Source organism: Ascaphus truei, chromosome 2, assembly GCF_040206685.1.
Source record: "Ascaphus truei isolate aAscTru1 chromosome 2, aAscTru1.hap1, whole genome shotgun sequence".
NCBI classification, from domain to species: domain Eukaryota; kingdom Metazoa; phylum Chordata; class Amphibia; order Anura; family Ascaphidae; genus Ascaphus; species Ascaphus truei.
Genome location: NC_134484.1, coordinates 295,497,409 through 295,514,922, shown reverse-complemented (window position 1 = coordinate 295,514,922; position 17,514 = coordinate 295,497,409). Strand labels below are relative to the sequence as shown.

At 44.0% G+C, this 17,514-nt stretch overlaps 1 protein-coding gene across 1 annotated transcript in view; it reads left to right on the top strand.

Moving 5' to 3' along the window:
- Positions 1 to 13,623, top strand: part of SLC6A19 (solute carrier family 6 member 19) — a 226,533-nt gene extending 212,910 nt beyond the window's left edge. Inside the window, exon 12 of the mRNA XM_075586359.1 lies at positions 12,653 to 13,623. Coding sequence (XP_075442474.1) covers positions 12,653 to 12,862 — 210 coding nt within the window. The 3' untranslated portion in view covers positions 12,863 to 13,623. The remainder of the gene's footprint in view (positions 1 to 12,652) is intronic.
- The last annotated feature ends 3,891 nt before the right edge of the window (positions 13,624 to 17,514 follow it).

Below are 17,514 nucleotides of genomic sequence, written 5' to 3'. Positions count from 1 at the left end.
ACCAAGGCTTCTCAAAGACCTAGTCCTCACGATGCCCGAGACCCCGAAGGAGGAGCGACAGAGAAGAGGCCCACATGAGCAGGAAAGACAGACGCGCCTCGGAAAGAATTGCGGGAAGAGCTGCTAGCAGGTCCCTCGACTAATCGATCGGAGCCCTACAATAAAGACCCGCAACAGACGCAATCAACATGACCTGCCCCGCAAGTATACGGGCCCTGTTGGTTTTATCGCCTCGGGGGGGTGGGGGAGGGGGAGGCACCGGAACACCATTGTGGCCTGATCGAGGGGGGTGGAGGGGACTGCGGTTCTATCTTCGGGCCCGCCAGGGCTCTGGCTGGGCCGACCTGGGGCCCCAAGATTCACCGGATGTACTCTGGTCTCTACCACCTGCGGGGACTGGGAGTGGGGCGGGGGGTACCGGGATGCTGTGGCCTATGGCAGGGATTCGGGAGAGGCGGTTGCTACGCTCGGAACTGTGCCTCATGGTTAAGCCTGGGACTCACGAGTCGGGTCAGAGGTGGATGTCTCTCTCGATCCCGAGCGATCGATTGGGGGTTGTGGGGGGGCCTGCCCCCTTGGGGTTCAGGGTTTTCGGCCCCTTCGTTGCTCTGCATAATCCACTCTGGGTCGTGGAACATGAGGGGGTTCCCCGCTACTAAGCCCCCCTCCTGGGAATTGTGTTAAGTGTTAAGTATTAGCATAAGTTTAAATTCTGAGGGAGAAGTTTAAAATGTAATATGTATTACAGGAGTCTGTTCCTCCCCCCCTCATCGGCTGCCTCTCCTCCTCCCCACCGTGCCCCATCTGCTCCTCCTCCCCACCCTCTCCCCCCTCCTCTTTTCCTCCCCCTCGCACCCCGCCTGCTCCTTCCCCTCTCCAAACCCCTTCCTCTCCCCCCTCCTCTCTTCCTTCCCCTCGCGCCCTGTCTGCTCCTTCCCCTCCCCCCCACCCTCTCCCCCCTCCTCCTCTCTCCCCCCTCCTCCTCCCCTCCTCCTCTCCCCCCTCTCCCCCACTCCCCCTCCTCCCTTCTCCTCCTCCCTCCTCTTCCCCCCACTCCCTCTGCCTCCCTCTGCCCCCCTCCTCCTCCTTCTCACCTCTTCCCTTCCCCTCCTCTCCCCTCCCAGTGTCCCCACCCCACACGTCTCACAGACCTGCGGTCAGCAAAAATTTGAGCCCAGGACGTAGACCCGGATGGGAATTTATTTTGTTCAGATATATGTTTATTCAGTTAACCTTGTCATATGATGGATATGTCTTGCTCTTCTGAGGATGCTCCCCGACCCTCCCCCCAAAACTTCCCCTCCCCTGTTTCCTTCCCCCCCCCCCTCTTTCAGCCTCCCTTCCCCCCCTCTCCCCCTCTCCAACCTCCGCCCCCTTTCCCCCTCTCGCCCCTTCCTTTCCCCTCGCCCTCCCCCTTTCCCCCCTCCTGTGCTTCTTCTGCTCATTTGGATAATAAAATCGTTCCTTTAAATGAACTGTTATCTGAGATTCTCTCATCGAGTGTACTCTAGTTAAAAGTTTACTAAGAAAAAGTTGAAATATTATGTTTGGGTTTATCACAACCGCAACTATGCTTCATATGTATGTAATTGGGTGTCTGGGTCTGACCAGACTACATGGATGAGAGGGCTCTGCTTCCCCCCTGGGAGTGCCAGTGTCTGTTCGCACGAGAAGATCTCCAAGGGCCCTATGCCCATATCCTTTGCCATTAGGGCAATGAAGGAGTTTAGTCTAGGGCTAATCCATAGCTCATCTACTTCCTACTTTTTCCTTCTTACTGTCTCCTCCCTTCTCCCCCCCCCCCCCGCCTCACACCCCTCCCCCCGCCTCACACCCCTCCACCCGCCTCACACACCTCCCCCCCTCGAGAAACCCTCTTCCTCCATGGCGGCTTCACCTTGGGATGACACTGGCGCTGGGAATCTGGAGTGCAGTGGGTTTCTCCCCCAAAGAAAAAAGAAGGTTGACTGCCTTGGGAAAGTAGTCGCTAACCTGGCTAGGAAGACTCAGACAAAAATATGTCTATCTCACAAGATATAAAATTAGTATCGATTAATGTAAAGGGGCTTAACTCAGTACCGAAGCGCAGATTGGCCCTGCAGGAGATAAATAAACTAAAAGGGGACATCATCTTTTTACAGGAGACACATTTCAACACCTCAACTCTGCTCAATACGTTCAGCAATACATACCCACAGGCATTTTTTGCCTCTTGTAGATTCAAAAAAAGAGGCGTTGCTATTTTGTTCCGTCACAATACCCCATTTACTCTTGAATCATCCAATGCGGACCCAGAGGGAAGATATTTAATACTTTCAGGTTCTCTTGCAGGATCGCCAATCATCCTAGTGAACATATACGCGCCCAATCAAGGACAAATACCCTTCCTCAGAACTGTCCTCGAAAAAGTGAGTAAATCAAGAAATACACCACTTATCCTAGCAGGATACTTTAACATGGTAAACTCGCCAGTTCTTGATAGAGCTATCACACAGGGCACAGCATCACCTAAGTCCACCCTCATTAACGCTAAAAAACATAAAGAGCTTCTCATTGACTTTTCCTTGTTTGACATCTGGAGGTTGCAGCATGAGGGACAGAGAGACAACATTTTCTTCTCCAACCCCCATCAGTCCTACTCGAGGATTGATTTCTTTCTAGGTACCAAAGAAGCCCTCCAGGCATCCTCCCAGTCTAATATTGGCTTGATATCCTGGTCCGACCATGCCCCTATTGATTTGTCGCTCTCTTTGCCTTTCTTTAAGAAAACCCACCACCAGTGGAAACTAAATGATTCTCTGTTAAACTCTCCAGAAGTAATACATTCGCTCTCTCAAAAAATCTCAGAGTATTTTGTATTGAACAAGGGCTCAGTAAGCTCTCTAGTATCGCTTTGGGAGGCCCATAAGGCAACAATTCGAGGCTCCCTCATTTCCATCGCGTCATTCCAAAAGATAAAAAAGGAGAGAATATATAAAGAATTGTCGGAAAAGGTTCGATTGCTAGAATCTGAACACAAAAGCAAGCCGACAAAACGGCTATACAAAAAACTTAATACAGCAAGGATGGAATTAAAAGCCGTCCAACTTGATGAGGTAGAGCGGGCGATGAGGTGGACAAAACAGAGATTTTACGACAAGGGCAATAAGGCTGACCGGATCCTGGTCAATAAGTTAAGAGGTCTTAGGGTTAAATCCCAAATTACTGCAATTCGGACGAAATCCGGTTCCAAACCGCTCAAGGAGAGCGAAATTGCCCAAGAATTTGCAGACTACTGGCCCTCTCAGAAGAAACCGCCCTAAAATTAAACGAGAAAATAAACGCCGGTGAAATACTGGAAGTAGTAAAACAACTAAAAACAAACAAGACTCCGGGCCCAGGTGGTTTCTCTAATCTTTATCACAAAAAATTTAAGGCAGTGCTGATCCCACATCTATTATAAGTTTTCAACTCCTTCATGGAAGGGGAAGATATCCCTCCCTCAATGTCCCTAGCAAACCTGGCTAGGGACATTGAGGGTATTCACAAAGAGGGTAAGGATCCACTAAATTGTAGCAGTTACAGACTGATCTCCCTTCTTAATTCGGACCTGAAAATATACAGCAAAGGTTTGGACAATAGACTAAACCCAATAATCCCGAGCTTGATTCACAAAGACCAGGTCGGCTTCGTCATGGGTAGACAAGCGTCGGACAATACACGTAAAATTATCTATAATGTCTACATCATCGACCATGTACATCTCTCTAAAACAAAGGCTTTTATTTTAAGCCTCGATGCTGAAAAAGCATTCGACAGAATAAGATGGGACGTTTTAGATCACACTGATCAAATTTGGCTTCCGAGGTCCTTTCCTCGAGGGAATCAGAGCTCTGTATAAAAACCCGTCTGCATTTGTAAAGCTCCCGGGTGGAGGTTCAAGTCCCGTAATAATAAAAAACGATACGAGACAGGGCTGCCCCTTGTCCCCTCTCCTCTTTGCCCTATCGATCGAACCCCTGGCGGCCACCATCAGAAAAGATATCAATATACAGGGAATCAAAATAGGCCAAGAGGAATACAAGATATCCCTGTTCGCCAACGATATAATACTATCTCTGGCGGCGCCCTTGACGTCCCTTCCCAACCTTCAATCACAACTAGAAAAATTCGGCCAGGTGTCAGGATACAAAATTAATAATGACAAATCTGAAGCACTAAATTTATCCCTGGCACCATCCGAGGTAAAACTACTACAAATTAATTTCAGCTATAAATTGAATTCCTCCTATATTCGATACCTCGGAATTAAAATTACGAATTCATATGAGATACTGATTAAGCATAACTTCCCCCCACTATTTGCAAAACTTAAAAGAGACCTACAGAGCTGGAATGAACATCAAATCTCCTGGCTGGGTAGAGTTGCTTCAGTAAAAATGAATATCCTCCCCAGAATTCTGTATTATTCCAAACGCTTCCAGTCCAGGTCCCAGGAACTGAACTCAAAAATATCCAAAATAGTATACTCCAATTTATCTGGAATGGGAAAAAAACAAGAGTGGCAAGATCGATTATGATGGCACCAACAGAGAGTGGAGGTCTGGGAGTACCAGATATTTCCAAATATTACCTCGCAGCCCACCTAAAACAGATTGCCACTTGGAATAATGACTCAGCGTCTAGCAGCTGGTTGGAGATTGAAGCTTCCTATATTTCTCCCCTCTCCCTCCTTTTGTGAGCGGGGGGGAGGGGGCGGGAGACAACGCCGGGCAGGATGGGCCTGGGAGCAATGAGATGTACATGGGGGATATGGTCAAAAACAAGAACTAAATTTGGCCTATCATCTTCCTCTTCAATTCTGACCCCCCCTGTTTGGCAATCTGAACTTTCCCCCGGGATGTGATCCCAGGGACTTCAGACTGTTTAAAGCAGCCAATATAACAAAAGCGTCCGATCTGCTAATCAAAGGACGGCCTATGAAATTCTCCGAAGCACAGGAAAAATATGCCCCTGGGGGTCTCCCCCTATTCGCTTTCCTCCAGATCAGACACTTTTTAACAACAATCTCCCACAACTCCAAGTTTGAAAACCCCTCTAACTTTGAAAAGATATGTGCAGTAGGAGCATATCGGAAGGGTCTGATCTTGGGGATCTACATGGGACTAGCACATGCCCTGATACCCGTCAACCATAGCTATATGCTTAAGTGGACTGCAGACCTCAATATAGAAATAGATAGAGAAGACTGGGAGGATATCTTGGATGCCACAACCAAATTTGTACCACCATCAAGGAAAATATCTATAAAATGTTATTCCACTGGTACCTCACCCCAAGTAGGCTGAGCCAGGCCTTCCCTGGCCTGTCAGACCTCTGTTGGAGGGGATGCGGCCAGCAGAGAGACCTGGTACATATACTGTGGACCTGTCCCGTGTTGGGCCCTTTTTGGGATATGATCCGAGCCTTGGTGGAGGAGATAAGTGAGGTGGGGATCCCACTGGATCCAGTGTCGTTTCTGTTGGGTAAGCCTATAGAAGGCCTCCCTCCTCAGACCAAAAAATTAACATCCTTTGTACTAACGGCAGCCCGCCACTCAATAGTGGCTAAATGGAAAAAAACTAGACCACCCAACTGGGAGATGGTCCTCACCAGAGTCAGGGAGGTCCGTTTGATGGAACTCCTATCAGCTCGATTAAAACAACAACTAGACAAATTCAACAAAACCTGGGAAGCTTGGCCATACGATTAAACCCCCCATAGATTACTCAAACTCTGTTTTAGAGCTCGATGGGCGTCGGGCCCTGGGCGGCCCTCTTTCATGCCGCTCCATGCACCCCCCCACTCCCCTCCTCCCCCCCATCCCTCTCTCCCCTCTTTTTTCCTCTCTCCCTTTTAACTATCCTTACTCCTCTTGAAAAGGGGAGATGGACTTGATTCTCTTGGATCCTAACAGGTTATGCGGAAGCTCTAATAATGTTAATTTGTTCAAAAATACCCAATGACTTCTGTACCAGCTTGTTGTGTTATGATATGATGTACCCTACCCTCTGAAAAAAACAATAAAAATATTGGAAATAAGAAAAAAAAATGGCATTAGGAGTTGAATTAAAAAATAAATGTCTAATATCGGGAAACAAAAACAAATATTAAAGTCTTTGTCAAATACTGATTCAGCTTTATTAGTACTAGCTTCAAGGTTGAAACAGTTGAAAGTAAAGTAAGAATTGGTATTGGGAGAGGGTGGTGTAGATGTAGTCATATTGATTGGAGTTCTCAAAGAAAGTTTATATCCAGTAAGGAATCAAAAATACATCAATAGGGTTGTTTGTATCCAATGCAAAAGTAAGAGGAAACAAAAAAGATTGACGGAGTAAAAATTCTCATAAAAAAATAGGGTCACGTACATATATGTGTCTTATGGTTATGAATAACTCATATGACAAAAACTGGTGAGTCTCACAGTCCCGTAGCAATAAATAATTCAATGATTAGGTGTGTGGATACCTGAGCTCACGCGGAATGAGTGGCTGGAAGAGCAAAAAAGCCATCTGTATGGCTCAAAGGTAAACAGCCCAATTGCTGTAAGCTAATGAATGCTGAAATGACAAGTGTAGGAGTGAATGGAGGGGAGAGAGAGTTGGTGAGAATATACACTGTTAGCAATGTTGATGCACAAAGAGGCTCGGTTGCAGAAGCACAGTGTATGGGGATCGGTGTTGGAGTAGCCAGTTAATCACGATCAATGCCGTCCCTCGCTGCTCTCTCTCACTCTTCCGGCATCCTGTGTCCTCAGAGGGAAGATGACGTCACTCCGCGGCGCAGCCCGATCACAGGAACAGTGGAAAAAAGAGAGATCGATGCTGCAGCCACTCAAAGGGATAGGGACTCTCCAGAATAGTTTAAAAACAGGAAAAATTTATTTAAACTACATGAAGGGAACACTCAGGACAAACGAGAATGAAAAACCTCCTCCCACGCGTTTTGGGCATAGCCTGCCCTTTCTCAAGGAGTATTACGTTAGCAGTGGGAGGAAGCTATTTAAACCTCCCACAAGCTTGTTAATAGATGTTAAACGCCTGAACCAATTAATGAATAAAAATAACAATTGCAAAGGAAGGAAACAAATAGACATAAAAAACATTGAAATAGATATCGATACCGGGATATAAAATAATGTAAAAACATGTAAATAGATATACTTTAAAGTAAATGTAGTTATAATGAAATTCAAGATATATCCATGTCAAAGATTGAGTATATCATAGACCAATGAATGTTAGTATATTAAGTATCCTAACATCTAAATTGTATCACATAAAAAGTATTAATTCATCATGAATATACAATTACATCAAAAACATTTAGTGTATACAAAAAATGTAACATTAATGTTGGTCTGAAGAATATTCATACATGAATATCTGTATAAATCTTAATCAGCACAAGCTAACTAATTTAAATCTTTAAATAATGCATATCTACCTATCATAGAGAGCTACATATCATATTATGGAACTTCCAATACATATTCATTTGTATTGTATAGAGCATGAATATAATAGCAATGTAGGGCAGTCCTCGGTTATCTGACACAATGCGTTATACAGGCAGTCCTGGGTTATCCGACACAATGCGTTACTCAAAATGGCGTTGTAAAGCGAAACGTTGTAAAGCGAAACACGTTTTCCCATAGGAACACTGTTTAAATGAAAGGTTCCGTTCCTGAAGGCATTTTTAACACTAAAATACACCAAATATTTTATGCAGGCAATAAGATATGCAGCACACACATAAATTATATAGTGTATATACTGTATAATATATATAATATAACATAATAAATAATATATTATATAGCATAATATAATATTATATAGTATAATATTATATATATATACGCTCTTACAACGCTTTGCAACGTTGTTTATGTGAATGTGTATATATATATATATATACACACATACACAACGTTGCAAAGCGTCGTAAGAGCGTTGGATAAGCCATTTTGGCGTTGTAAAAATGAATATAGGTATGCATTGCATAGCGTTGGATAAGCCATTCGTTGTAAAGCGAAGCGTTGTAAAACGAGGACTGCCTGTATGTTGCTATTTAATATAAATGAACGGAACGGGAGGGAAAGAGGAAAAGGATAGGGGAGAGGGGAGGGGGAGGGAGGGGGAGGGGAAAATGGGGGGAGGGTTGGGAGGGGGGGGGGAGAAGAAAGGCAGAATACTAGGATGTTTTTAGAGAAAAACTTATAGGTCCCATTCTGTATTGAGACCCTTTGGAATAATTGTGCCAATAGTGAAAATCCAAAAAGCTTCTCTTTGGTATAAGATTTTTGAAATATCTCCTCCACGTATGTGTGGTTTAATGTGTTCTAAAGCAATACACTTAAAAAAAATTATACTGCCATGTTGGCAGTCTTTAAAGTGACTAGAGACTGGATGAGTAATATCCATATTTTTTCTATGTCTGATGTGTTCTAGCATCCTTATTTTGAATGCTCTACTCGCAAGTCCCATGTATTTTTTATTGCACCCACATGTGATCATATAGATCACATGATCCGTATTGCAATTTATGAAGGAGAGAATTTTAAACTCTTTGTTATTTTCACTATTGGCAAAGTATTAGATTTTTTAACGTATTGATAGATTTTGCATCTTCCACATGGGAAGCAACCTAACAGGTTGGGAAATAAAGTGTTTTTATAAGCATCGTTTCTATTTGTAGAAACCATACTTGGTGAGACCATTTCCTAAAGTATGGGCTTTTTTAAATACAAATTTAGGATCCATGGCAGTCATATCTTTCAAAATTGCATCAGTATTTAAGATTTTCCAATGTTTTTTAATTATGGACTTAATATTGATTGCCTGTGTACTAAATTGCGTAATAACAAAATGGTGGCTCAGATATGTCTGATTTTGAATCATAACTATTTTTAATTTGTTTAACATGAGAGAAAGTTGCGAGATCTGTATTGATCAATTGATCTCTTGGTATATCTCTTGCTCGAATATGTGTTGTGATTTATGTAGTATACATGTATTCATGTAGTTTAAATACATTTTTCCTGTTATTAAACTATTCTGGTGAGTCCCTGTTCCTTTGAGTGGCTGCAGCATCGATCTCTCTTTTTTCAGTAATATTCAGGGCCTCCTTGTGGTCCGCCTTCCATTTTCGCACCTCTGCTTAGAGACTGACTGTCTCCTGGCATGAGACTTCCATTTCTAGGTTGACGGTCTGAAGCTCCTTCTGAGTGAGTTTGAGATCTAGATTAAGATTGACAATAGTTTTTTTTAATTGTCCGGCTCCTCAGCGAGACTGTGAAGTTCCTTTATGGACTTCCAGTTTTGTGCGGCAGTTGCCGATCTTGTGGTGTGAGGCATCCAGTGCTGTGCGGAGTGTAGGAACCTCCTTCTGGGATATGTCCACCTCTGTCCGGACACTGTTGACCTCCTGGTGTGAGGCTGAGAGACTTCCACCTCTCTATGGCATTTACGAACGTCTTGCTGAAAGACTGTAATCTCCTTCAGTGCCTCTTCATACTTCTGCATCAGAATAGCAATCATTCTATCAGATTGACTCTGCTTTCCATCCATGGTGGTAATAGTAGCATTTGCTGTATCTAGATCTGTCCTTAGATTCTCCAATTCGGTTCCAGATTCAGAGTACATTGCGAGAACAGTCTTCTGTAGCTCAGCATTATCTTCCCTCTCCAGTTTCAATTGTTCCCAGAGCAGATCACAGTCACGCCTGGCAATTTTCAGGGCATCTTCAGGGGTGGTCAAGGGATCGTCACTCATTGGTTCCGGCTCCGCTTCCCTGGTATGGTTGGTTGAGGGTTTCTCACTATTAGAACCGGACAGACACTTCTTTGGGTTACACGACTTCTGCCTTGGGCCCTCTGGATATTCTGTCATCTGCGGGACAAATCCTCCATTTTCTCTAGGCGGCAGGGCATCTCGGCCCCCCGTTTTCTCCGCGGGATCTGCGGATGTGTCTGTTCCTTCCACTGTAAGTGAAGAACCGCTTTTCTTTTTCAGTCTTTTGGTTTGGACAACTCTGTCCCATCAGGGATACTGGGGTCTCCGTCTTTTTTTAAACTTCAGCAGCTTCACTGTATGCGCCAGGCTTTTCTTGCAGTTGCGTTAGTCAACAGGAATATTCGGTGATCTGCTGCTCCCACTCTTTCTCCTGCCGATTACATTTGTCATCATAGAGAGCGGTCTTTTCGGTTTGTACCGAGTTCAGGCACCCCCACCATTCTTGGGGTGTTTTGTGGGTGTAACTCAATTTGGGTTCCCCATAAGAGATGTCTTCCTCCTTATCGGACCGGAAAGGTGGGGTAGAATTCATTACAGAAATGCCACATCTTGTCCTCCATTTTGGGGCTATCAGGTGTCTTTTTCTTCCTGAACTCAGGAGGAGCTATTGCAGCTGTTGTCACTGTATTCGCTAGAACCCCAAATTGTGGTAGTCCTACCGTTGGGCATATTTTGCTGTTAGAGGTCGTAGCTCTCACAGGCATCTCTGTAGACTTTTTCTTTGGTAAGATTTACAAAATTAGCAGTCTGTGCATGCATTCACTCTCATCATCTGAATAAGCCCTGAAGGGAAACTGCTCCGTGTGGTGGGGTTCTTTAAACCAGGAACAAATTTTCTTACCCTTTTTTGCAGAGTCTGTATTTGATTTCAGCTGGGCGGCCATTTTAAATTCCCAGAATCAGTACCTTGCATCGGTCACGTCTGTAAAAGTTTCCCTGCTTCAGCACAGTCTTGCATCAATTTTCACACTTTTTTGCATATACTCCATTCACATCTGGTAGTCCTATGTAGTGTGGAGGCCTTTACTTCCAGAATCAGTACCGCTCGTAAGTCACCGTCTGTATTCACTGCTTCAGCTCAATTAAAAAAAAAAGAAGAAAACAATAAACAAAGCCTAGCTCATCTGGAGCGCTAACTCACTTCTTGAACCCTGACTACGGCTGGAAGGCAAAGCCCCTTTATCAACAACCATGTTACACATTATTGTGATAGGCAAGTAAATTTTACTTGCTTCAGCAGTCTCTCTCTTTCTCCTCTTGGAATTGGGGGAAAGAGTCCATCTGTGGTTTTGTGGCTTTCTTCAGTGCAGTGTAGATTTCCGGCCTGGATGTGTATCTCTTTACTTCTGGTCTCTGCTGCAGGTGAATCTTTGTTTTTGTTGCTCAGGCTGTTTGCAAGACTGCATGCAAAGTTTTACATTATTAGCAGTACTGTGCATGCATTCACTCTCATATCTGAATAAGGCCTGAAGGGACACTGCTCCGTGTGGTGGGGTTCTTTACACCAGGAACACATTTTATTCCAGACCGACTATTCCTTGCCTGCAGCCTGCCTTGACCCCAAAACCGGACCTGACTACCCCTGCATCCGAGGTCTCTTATCCCAGGCAATGTCAGTGTATTACTCTGTATCTCTGCCTTGCGGGTCTGTATCCTGTCCTGCAATCAGCAATGTTACACACATTAAGGTTTTGATTTAACACTGCATTTGGGAACATTAGAGGAGATGTATAACTGCACTGGAGAATTACGCTTTGACATTAGTAATGTCATGGGTCCCACTTGCGGAGGTGCGCAGACGCCACCTCCCGCTCATGCTGCTGCGGTGATGTCACAGGCAGGACCGCGCTCGGAGAGTCCACTGAGATGCAAGGTGAGACTGTATGCCCCCTTCCATGGCATGATGTGATGATGACATCAATTACCGCATGCACCAACACGCTGTTCAGCTCTGGAAACATGCTGCTTCAATCCTGTAATAAAATGTAGAAATTAAAGAAATCGGGCAGTGCTACGTTTTGCTGCTTTATGTAAAATCACGCTATGAGACCTGATTTACCTGTCTCTTGTCAATCTAGCCTTGAGGGGATTATTCATTAAACTGTGACAATGCCAATAGGGCACTATCGCAAGGAAAATCCTATTCAAGTCATTAGTACTGTAGTTTCTGAAAAATGTCACCTCTATCTGCAGTGTAATGAATAATACTAATTTATTTATGCCTCTCTAAGCATATATTTTACAGGAGTAATGTCCATTCTGCCCCATTATACAGTACAAAGCTCCAATTATCCTTATATCTCAGCCCCGGTCACTTCATTTTCATAATTACATTATATATTAGTACAATATCTTGCTAGATAAAGTAGTATATATTGTATATACATCGAATTAGCTGTATTTCGGCATAATGTATATGTCAACTTTCGTATTGCATTTGAGTAAAGGTATAGTTTTTAATTTTGAAAGTTTCTTGATTTACATTTCTTTCAAGTCATATAAAGGTAATCAAAATTACTTCATCATGAACACCATAGAAAAGGGGAAAAGGGTATATATTAAAATACTTCAGAGACACACGAGAAAACAACCAAGCTAAGAATCATGCTTTAAAGCTGAAATGTAATTGGGTCCCTGTAATTTTTTTATTTTTTTTATAATGCGTAGAAGTTTGTATTTTGCTTAAAGTGTGACATTTTGTAACAATGAGGCACATAAAACCTACACCAAATGTCATTCATCGACACCAATTTCAATGTTTCTCTATTTCTCACATGGTAGTTTGGAAGAGTTGACAATACATCTAAATAATATTTCTGTATTTTCCTTCTGTACAGGAGGAATTTCCAAAAGCCAGAAAAGAAGCTTATCCTGACTGGGTATATGCAATTGTTGTAATTCTAGCTGGAGTTCCAAGCATAGTGATACCTGGTTATGCCTTTTACAAGCTCATCAGGATTTGCTGTGAAAAGAAAGATGATCAGAAACGAATTATCAATGCTGAGTCTGTTGTATCTATCAATGGTGATGCTAGAAATCAGGTGTAATCATGAATTTGATCAACCATAAAAGACTATGAGTTGAGAACAGTAAGGAATAAATATCTCATACAGTTCTAATATCCCCAGAAACGTCAAATTGTAGTCATTATAAAAAGCTGAAGAGGGTGAAGAAAATCCTCTCAATTAAATATCCAAAGAAGTTTTCTATCTAACAGCTTCAGACTGCGAGTGACTTTTTTTTTTCTTGCAGCTACTGTTAATTCAATGTGCTTATTTTTCACACATCCTTTTCCTTCATTGTCAAAAAAAGTAAACATGTTTTGTGTATTACCAATATGATACTTGATATAGAATGTTAACATTAATGCTGTGGTGAATTTATAAGTGCTCCATTTGTGTGTTACTTTTAACTTTTCCCATGTAATGAACTGAACAGTAGCAAAGAGGCTATCCACTAAAGGGAGGTAATTGTGCCCTGTGCATCTTCATTTTACTGGACTTATAATACATGGTAAAGCATGGACTGTTTAGTGCAATTCCCAATGTGTTCAAAACAATATATTATGGTTATCAACAACTATTTTCTCATGTGAAACAATTGGATGTATCCTAAAAATACTGATAATGTATACCAAGAATTAACATAGGCTGATGATGGTTAGTGATATTACTTGTATTTTGCCACAAATTTTGAATAAATCCTTAGGAGATACATACTGAAATGACAGGCCACTATTTGCATAATTAAAATGAGAAAAAAAAGTAATTGCTAGAGAAAATAAAAAAATAAAACGTTTACTTTTTCATTTGTGAAGCACTATGTTCATTTTTAAAATATGCTAATGATACCTCCGGCGACCGGGTCGCCCGCCACATGCTGCTGCAACCCACCACACCAACCCCCCGCCGTAGCGGAGGTAAGTGGGAACCAGGGTGGGGGACGCTGTTATACTAAAATTAAAATAATACTTATTACCAAATAGTGATTGCTACTTAACTTAACTATTGAGATATGAATATTGTACATACTGTATGAAGTAAGAAACGTAAGAGCTTTCAAAAGCCCTGTAAATTATAATTGTATCTATGAAGATCGAAACTTCTTCGAAAAGTATATGCACTAGGAATGGTATTCATGAAGGTTAGGTGAGTTACAGTAACTGCTGCTGTAAACAGGATTATCCAAAGAATAAATCCAACTGGTGACAGTAAAAGGAGAAATCCCTCCTAGGACTAAAGTGAACTAATTCCAGTGACATTTTTAAGAGGTCTCATCTGGGTAATTGATACATGTTTAACCAAAATCTGACAACCTTATGTATTTTTTTAAAGTTAGACTTGGGAGGGGTCTGCTTTCCCCTGCCACTCCCTTGTGTGTGATTCATGGAGTGTTCAGCAAGCGCATGTACAGTAGAGCCAGTCTCCCCCTCCCACAGTTTTATTTACTCTCTAATAAGGAAGATGTGGGATAAGGGGGAAGAACACACTTGATTGACAAACACTACTCCATTCAGAGGCCTCTGACAAATTCAACTGACTGACAATGTGGGATTGCACCATTTTTAAATGTTTATTATGAAATAATAAAAATCAGCATACATGCAAAATAAGTAAAATGACATAAATATAATGATATGATAATGTCAGTATGATAGGATGCCGTGTACTTACGCCTCTTGTGTCTGACACTAACATAACTATCTCAAAAGTGTTACAAAGACTACATTTTTTACCACTCCACATGCATTCCTGAGGTTTAAATCCACCACAAAATCAGTTTAATATCTGGTTGCTTACTGGACCTTCAATTACAACTGCAAATCATTGCACCAGTTCACCCAAGTGCTGGGGTTTTCTCAGTTGTTCATGCCGCCCCTAGCCTAGAGCATCTGGTACCAGGGTGACTCTGCTCCCTTTATATCTCTTTTTTGGCTGGTAACACAGTGTCTTGGTTTGCTACTGGGCTTCTGCAGAGTTTAGGAGAAATCAGTTGCAGTTAAATAGGGAGACAATATGAAATCCGTTAATCACATTTATAACATTTGCCATGATCATTAAACCTATTTGTCATACATTTCCTAATTAACTCTTTTAAGATAACACTTTTCTCAAAAGCAGTATTTAATTTAAAATATTGGCAAAAGTCAGACTGTGCAATCACTTTCAGTTTTTCATCTAAAGAGAAAATACAATAATTAATCATTATTTTTAGCCTCTAGCTCTAATATGTAAACTATTAAAGAAATCACCCTTTCCCCAAATAGCAGACAATCAGCAAGGAGACATGAAATATAATGAATAAGTAACTCCAACTTGCTACGCTTGTTGAGCTATTTCGTTTTTAACTACTTGGCCTTGAAATATTTCACATTGACATTTTGATTAAATAAGCACAATTGCACAGACTTTCACAGCCATGAATTTAGGAATAATAATGTTGCCGAATTTGTGCAACGTATTCAAATAAACCCAGAAGGTTATACTGTAATAGCTTGCTGTTTCTCAATCTAAAATAGTGCAGTACTGTTTGTTTATTTCCGGGATAGAGAATGTTTTTAAATGTTTTTAAATCACTGTGGAATGCAAACATTTAGATGTCGGAGCAACTTGGAAACTTTTTAACCAGCCAGATACAAAGCAAGGACAGCCCAAAATAAAGTCATCCTAATATTGCACACCCATGCAGAATCAAAAGTCTCTTACTGTATGTCTTTACAGTTTTGAATCACTCATTAATTGTGAAGGAGCAAATATTGGGGTAGATCCACAGAGCACCGTTGCTTTTGTGCTAATAACGTTACGTTTTTTTAAATTGGGAAAGGACGTTATGTTTTTCTTAATCCTCAATGGGTATCCTCAAAACTACTCAGATTAAAAAATGACATTGTAAGCAAAACAACCATCGCAACGTTACACTGCAAATCGCAAAATGCACTGCACATGTGCATTGGGAAAGTGTTATTATTAGTGCATGTTAGTTAGTTTTGTGTTATGTATTAGCATACCATAACACTGTGCCAATGAGCATGTTACAATTTTAAATAAATACACATTACCACCTGAAAAACACAGCCTTTTTCGACTGCTAAACAGTACAGATGGCTGAGCAAGCTTCTACCTCAACTGCTGTGGCTGCTCTTGGTGCTGGCACTGGCAGAATTAGAAGCCTACAATTCAACGATGAGGAATTAGAACACATCTATATATATAAAACTGAAATGTTTGTCTGTGGGTTTGTGCGTTTTGTGATTGTTTCCCGCCCGCCAACGGCTCTCGCTCTCATTGGCCGCCGGGGTGGGGTTACATCACGGCCAGGGCTACGCAGGCCGTGAGACTCACAGCACCCTCACACCGCGTGCGCCTCTGATCGAGTGCTTACAATATGCCGTGCACCGCCTGCGGACTGATATCACTGAGCAGCCACCGCCCGCAGTCACCAGCCACCCGCTGTCTCCCGCCTCACACCCAGCCGCACTAAACACCAACCTGCCGCCTCACACCCCTGCACCCCGACATCACTCACCCGCCACCTCATGCCTCACCTGCTGCCTCCCGTCTCACACCTCTGCGCCCCAACATCACTCACCCGTCGCCTCCCGCCTCACCCTCCCTCCTCATTCGCCTCCTCCTGCCTCACCCACCACCTCCCACCTCACACCCAGCTGCCGCACTAAACATCAACCCGCCGCCTCACACCCCTGCGCCCTGACATCACTCACCCGCCGCCTCCCGCCTCACCCGCCGCCTCCCGCTTCAGCCGCCACCTCCCACCTCAGCCGCCGCCTCCCACCCAGCTGCCGCACTAAACACCAACCCTCCGCCTCACACCCCTGCGCCCTGACATTACTCATCTGCTGCCTTCGCCTCACCCACCACCTCCCACCTCACACCCAGCCACCGCATTAAACACCAACCCGCCGCCTCACACTCCCTGCCCCCGGGCATCACTCACCAACCCTCCCGCCTCACCCGCTGCCTCCCGCCTCATACCCGAGACTCACAGCACCCTCACACCACGTGCGCCTCTGATCGAGTGCCTACCATATGCCATGCACCGCCTGCAGACTGATATCACTGAGCAGCCACCGCCCGCAGTCACCAGCCACCCGCTGTCTCCTGCCTCACACCCAGCCGCACTAAACACCAACCCCCCACCTCACACCCCTGCACCCCGACATAACTCATCCGCCACCTTCCGACACACCCAGACGTCGCACTAAACACCAACCCGCCACCTCACACTCCTGCGCCCCGACATAACTCACCCATCGCCTCCCACCTCACCCGACTCACCCGCCACCTCCCGCCTCATTCGCCTCTTCCTTTCTCACCCGCTGCCTCCCGCCTCACCCGCCACCTCCCGCTTCAGCCACCACCTCCCGCCTCCCACCCAGCTGCCGCACTAAACACCAACCGGCCGCCTCACACCCCTGCGCCCCGACATAACTCACCCACCGCCTCCCATCTCACACCGAGCCGCTGCCCCAACATCACTGAGCAGCCGCCACCCGCAGTCCCCAGCCACCCGCCCCGCCGCCTCCCGCCTCACACCCAGTTGCTGCACTGAACACTAACTCGCTGCCTACCACCCCTGCGCCCCAACATCACTGAGCATCCACCGCCCGCACTCACCAGCCACCCACCACCTCTGCACTAAACACCCACCCGCCGCCACACAACCCTGCGCCCTGACATCA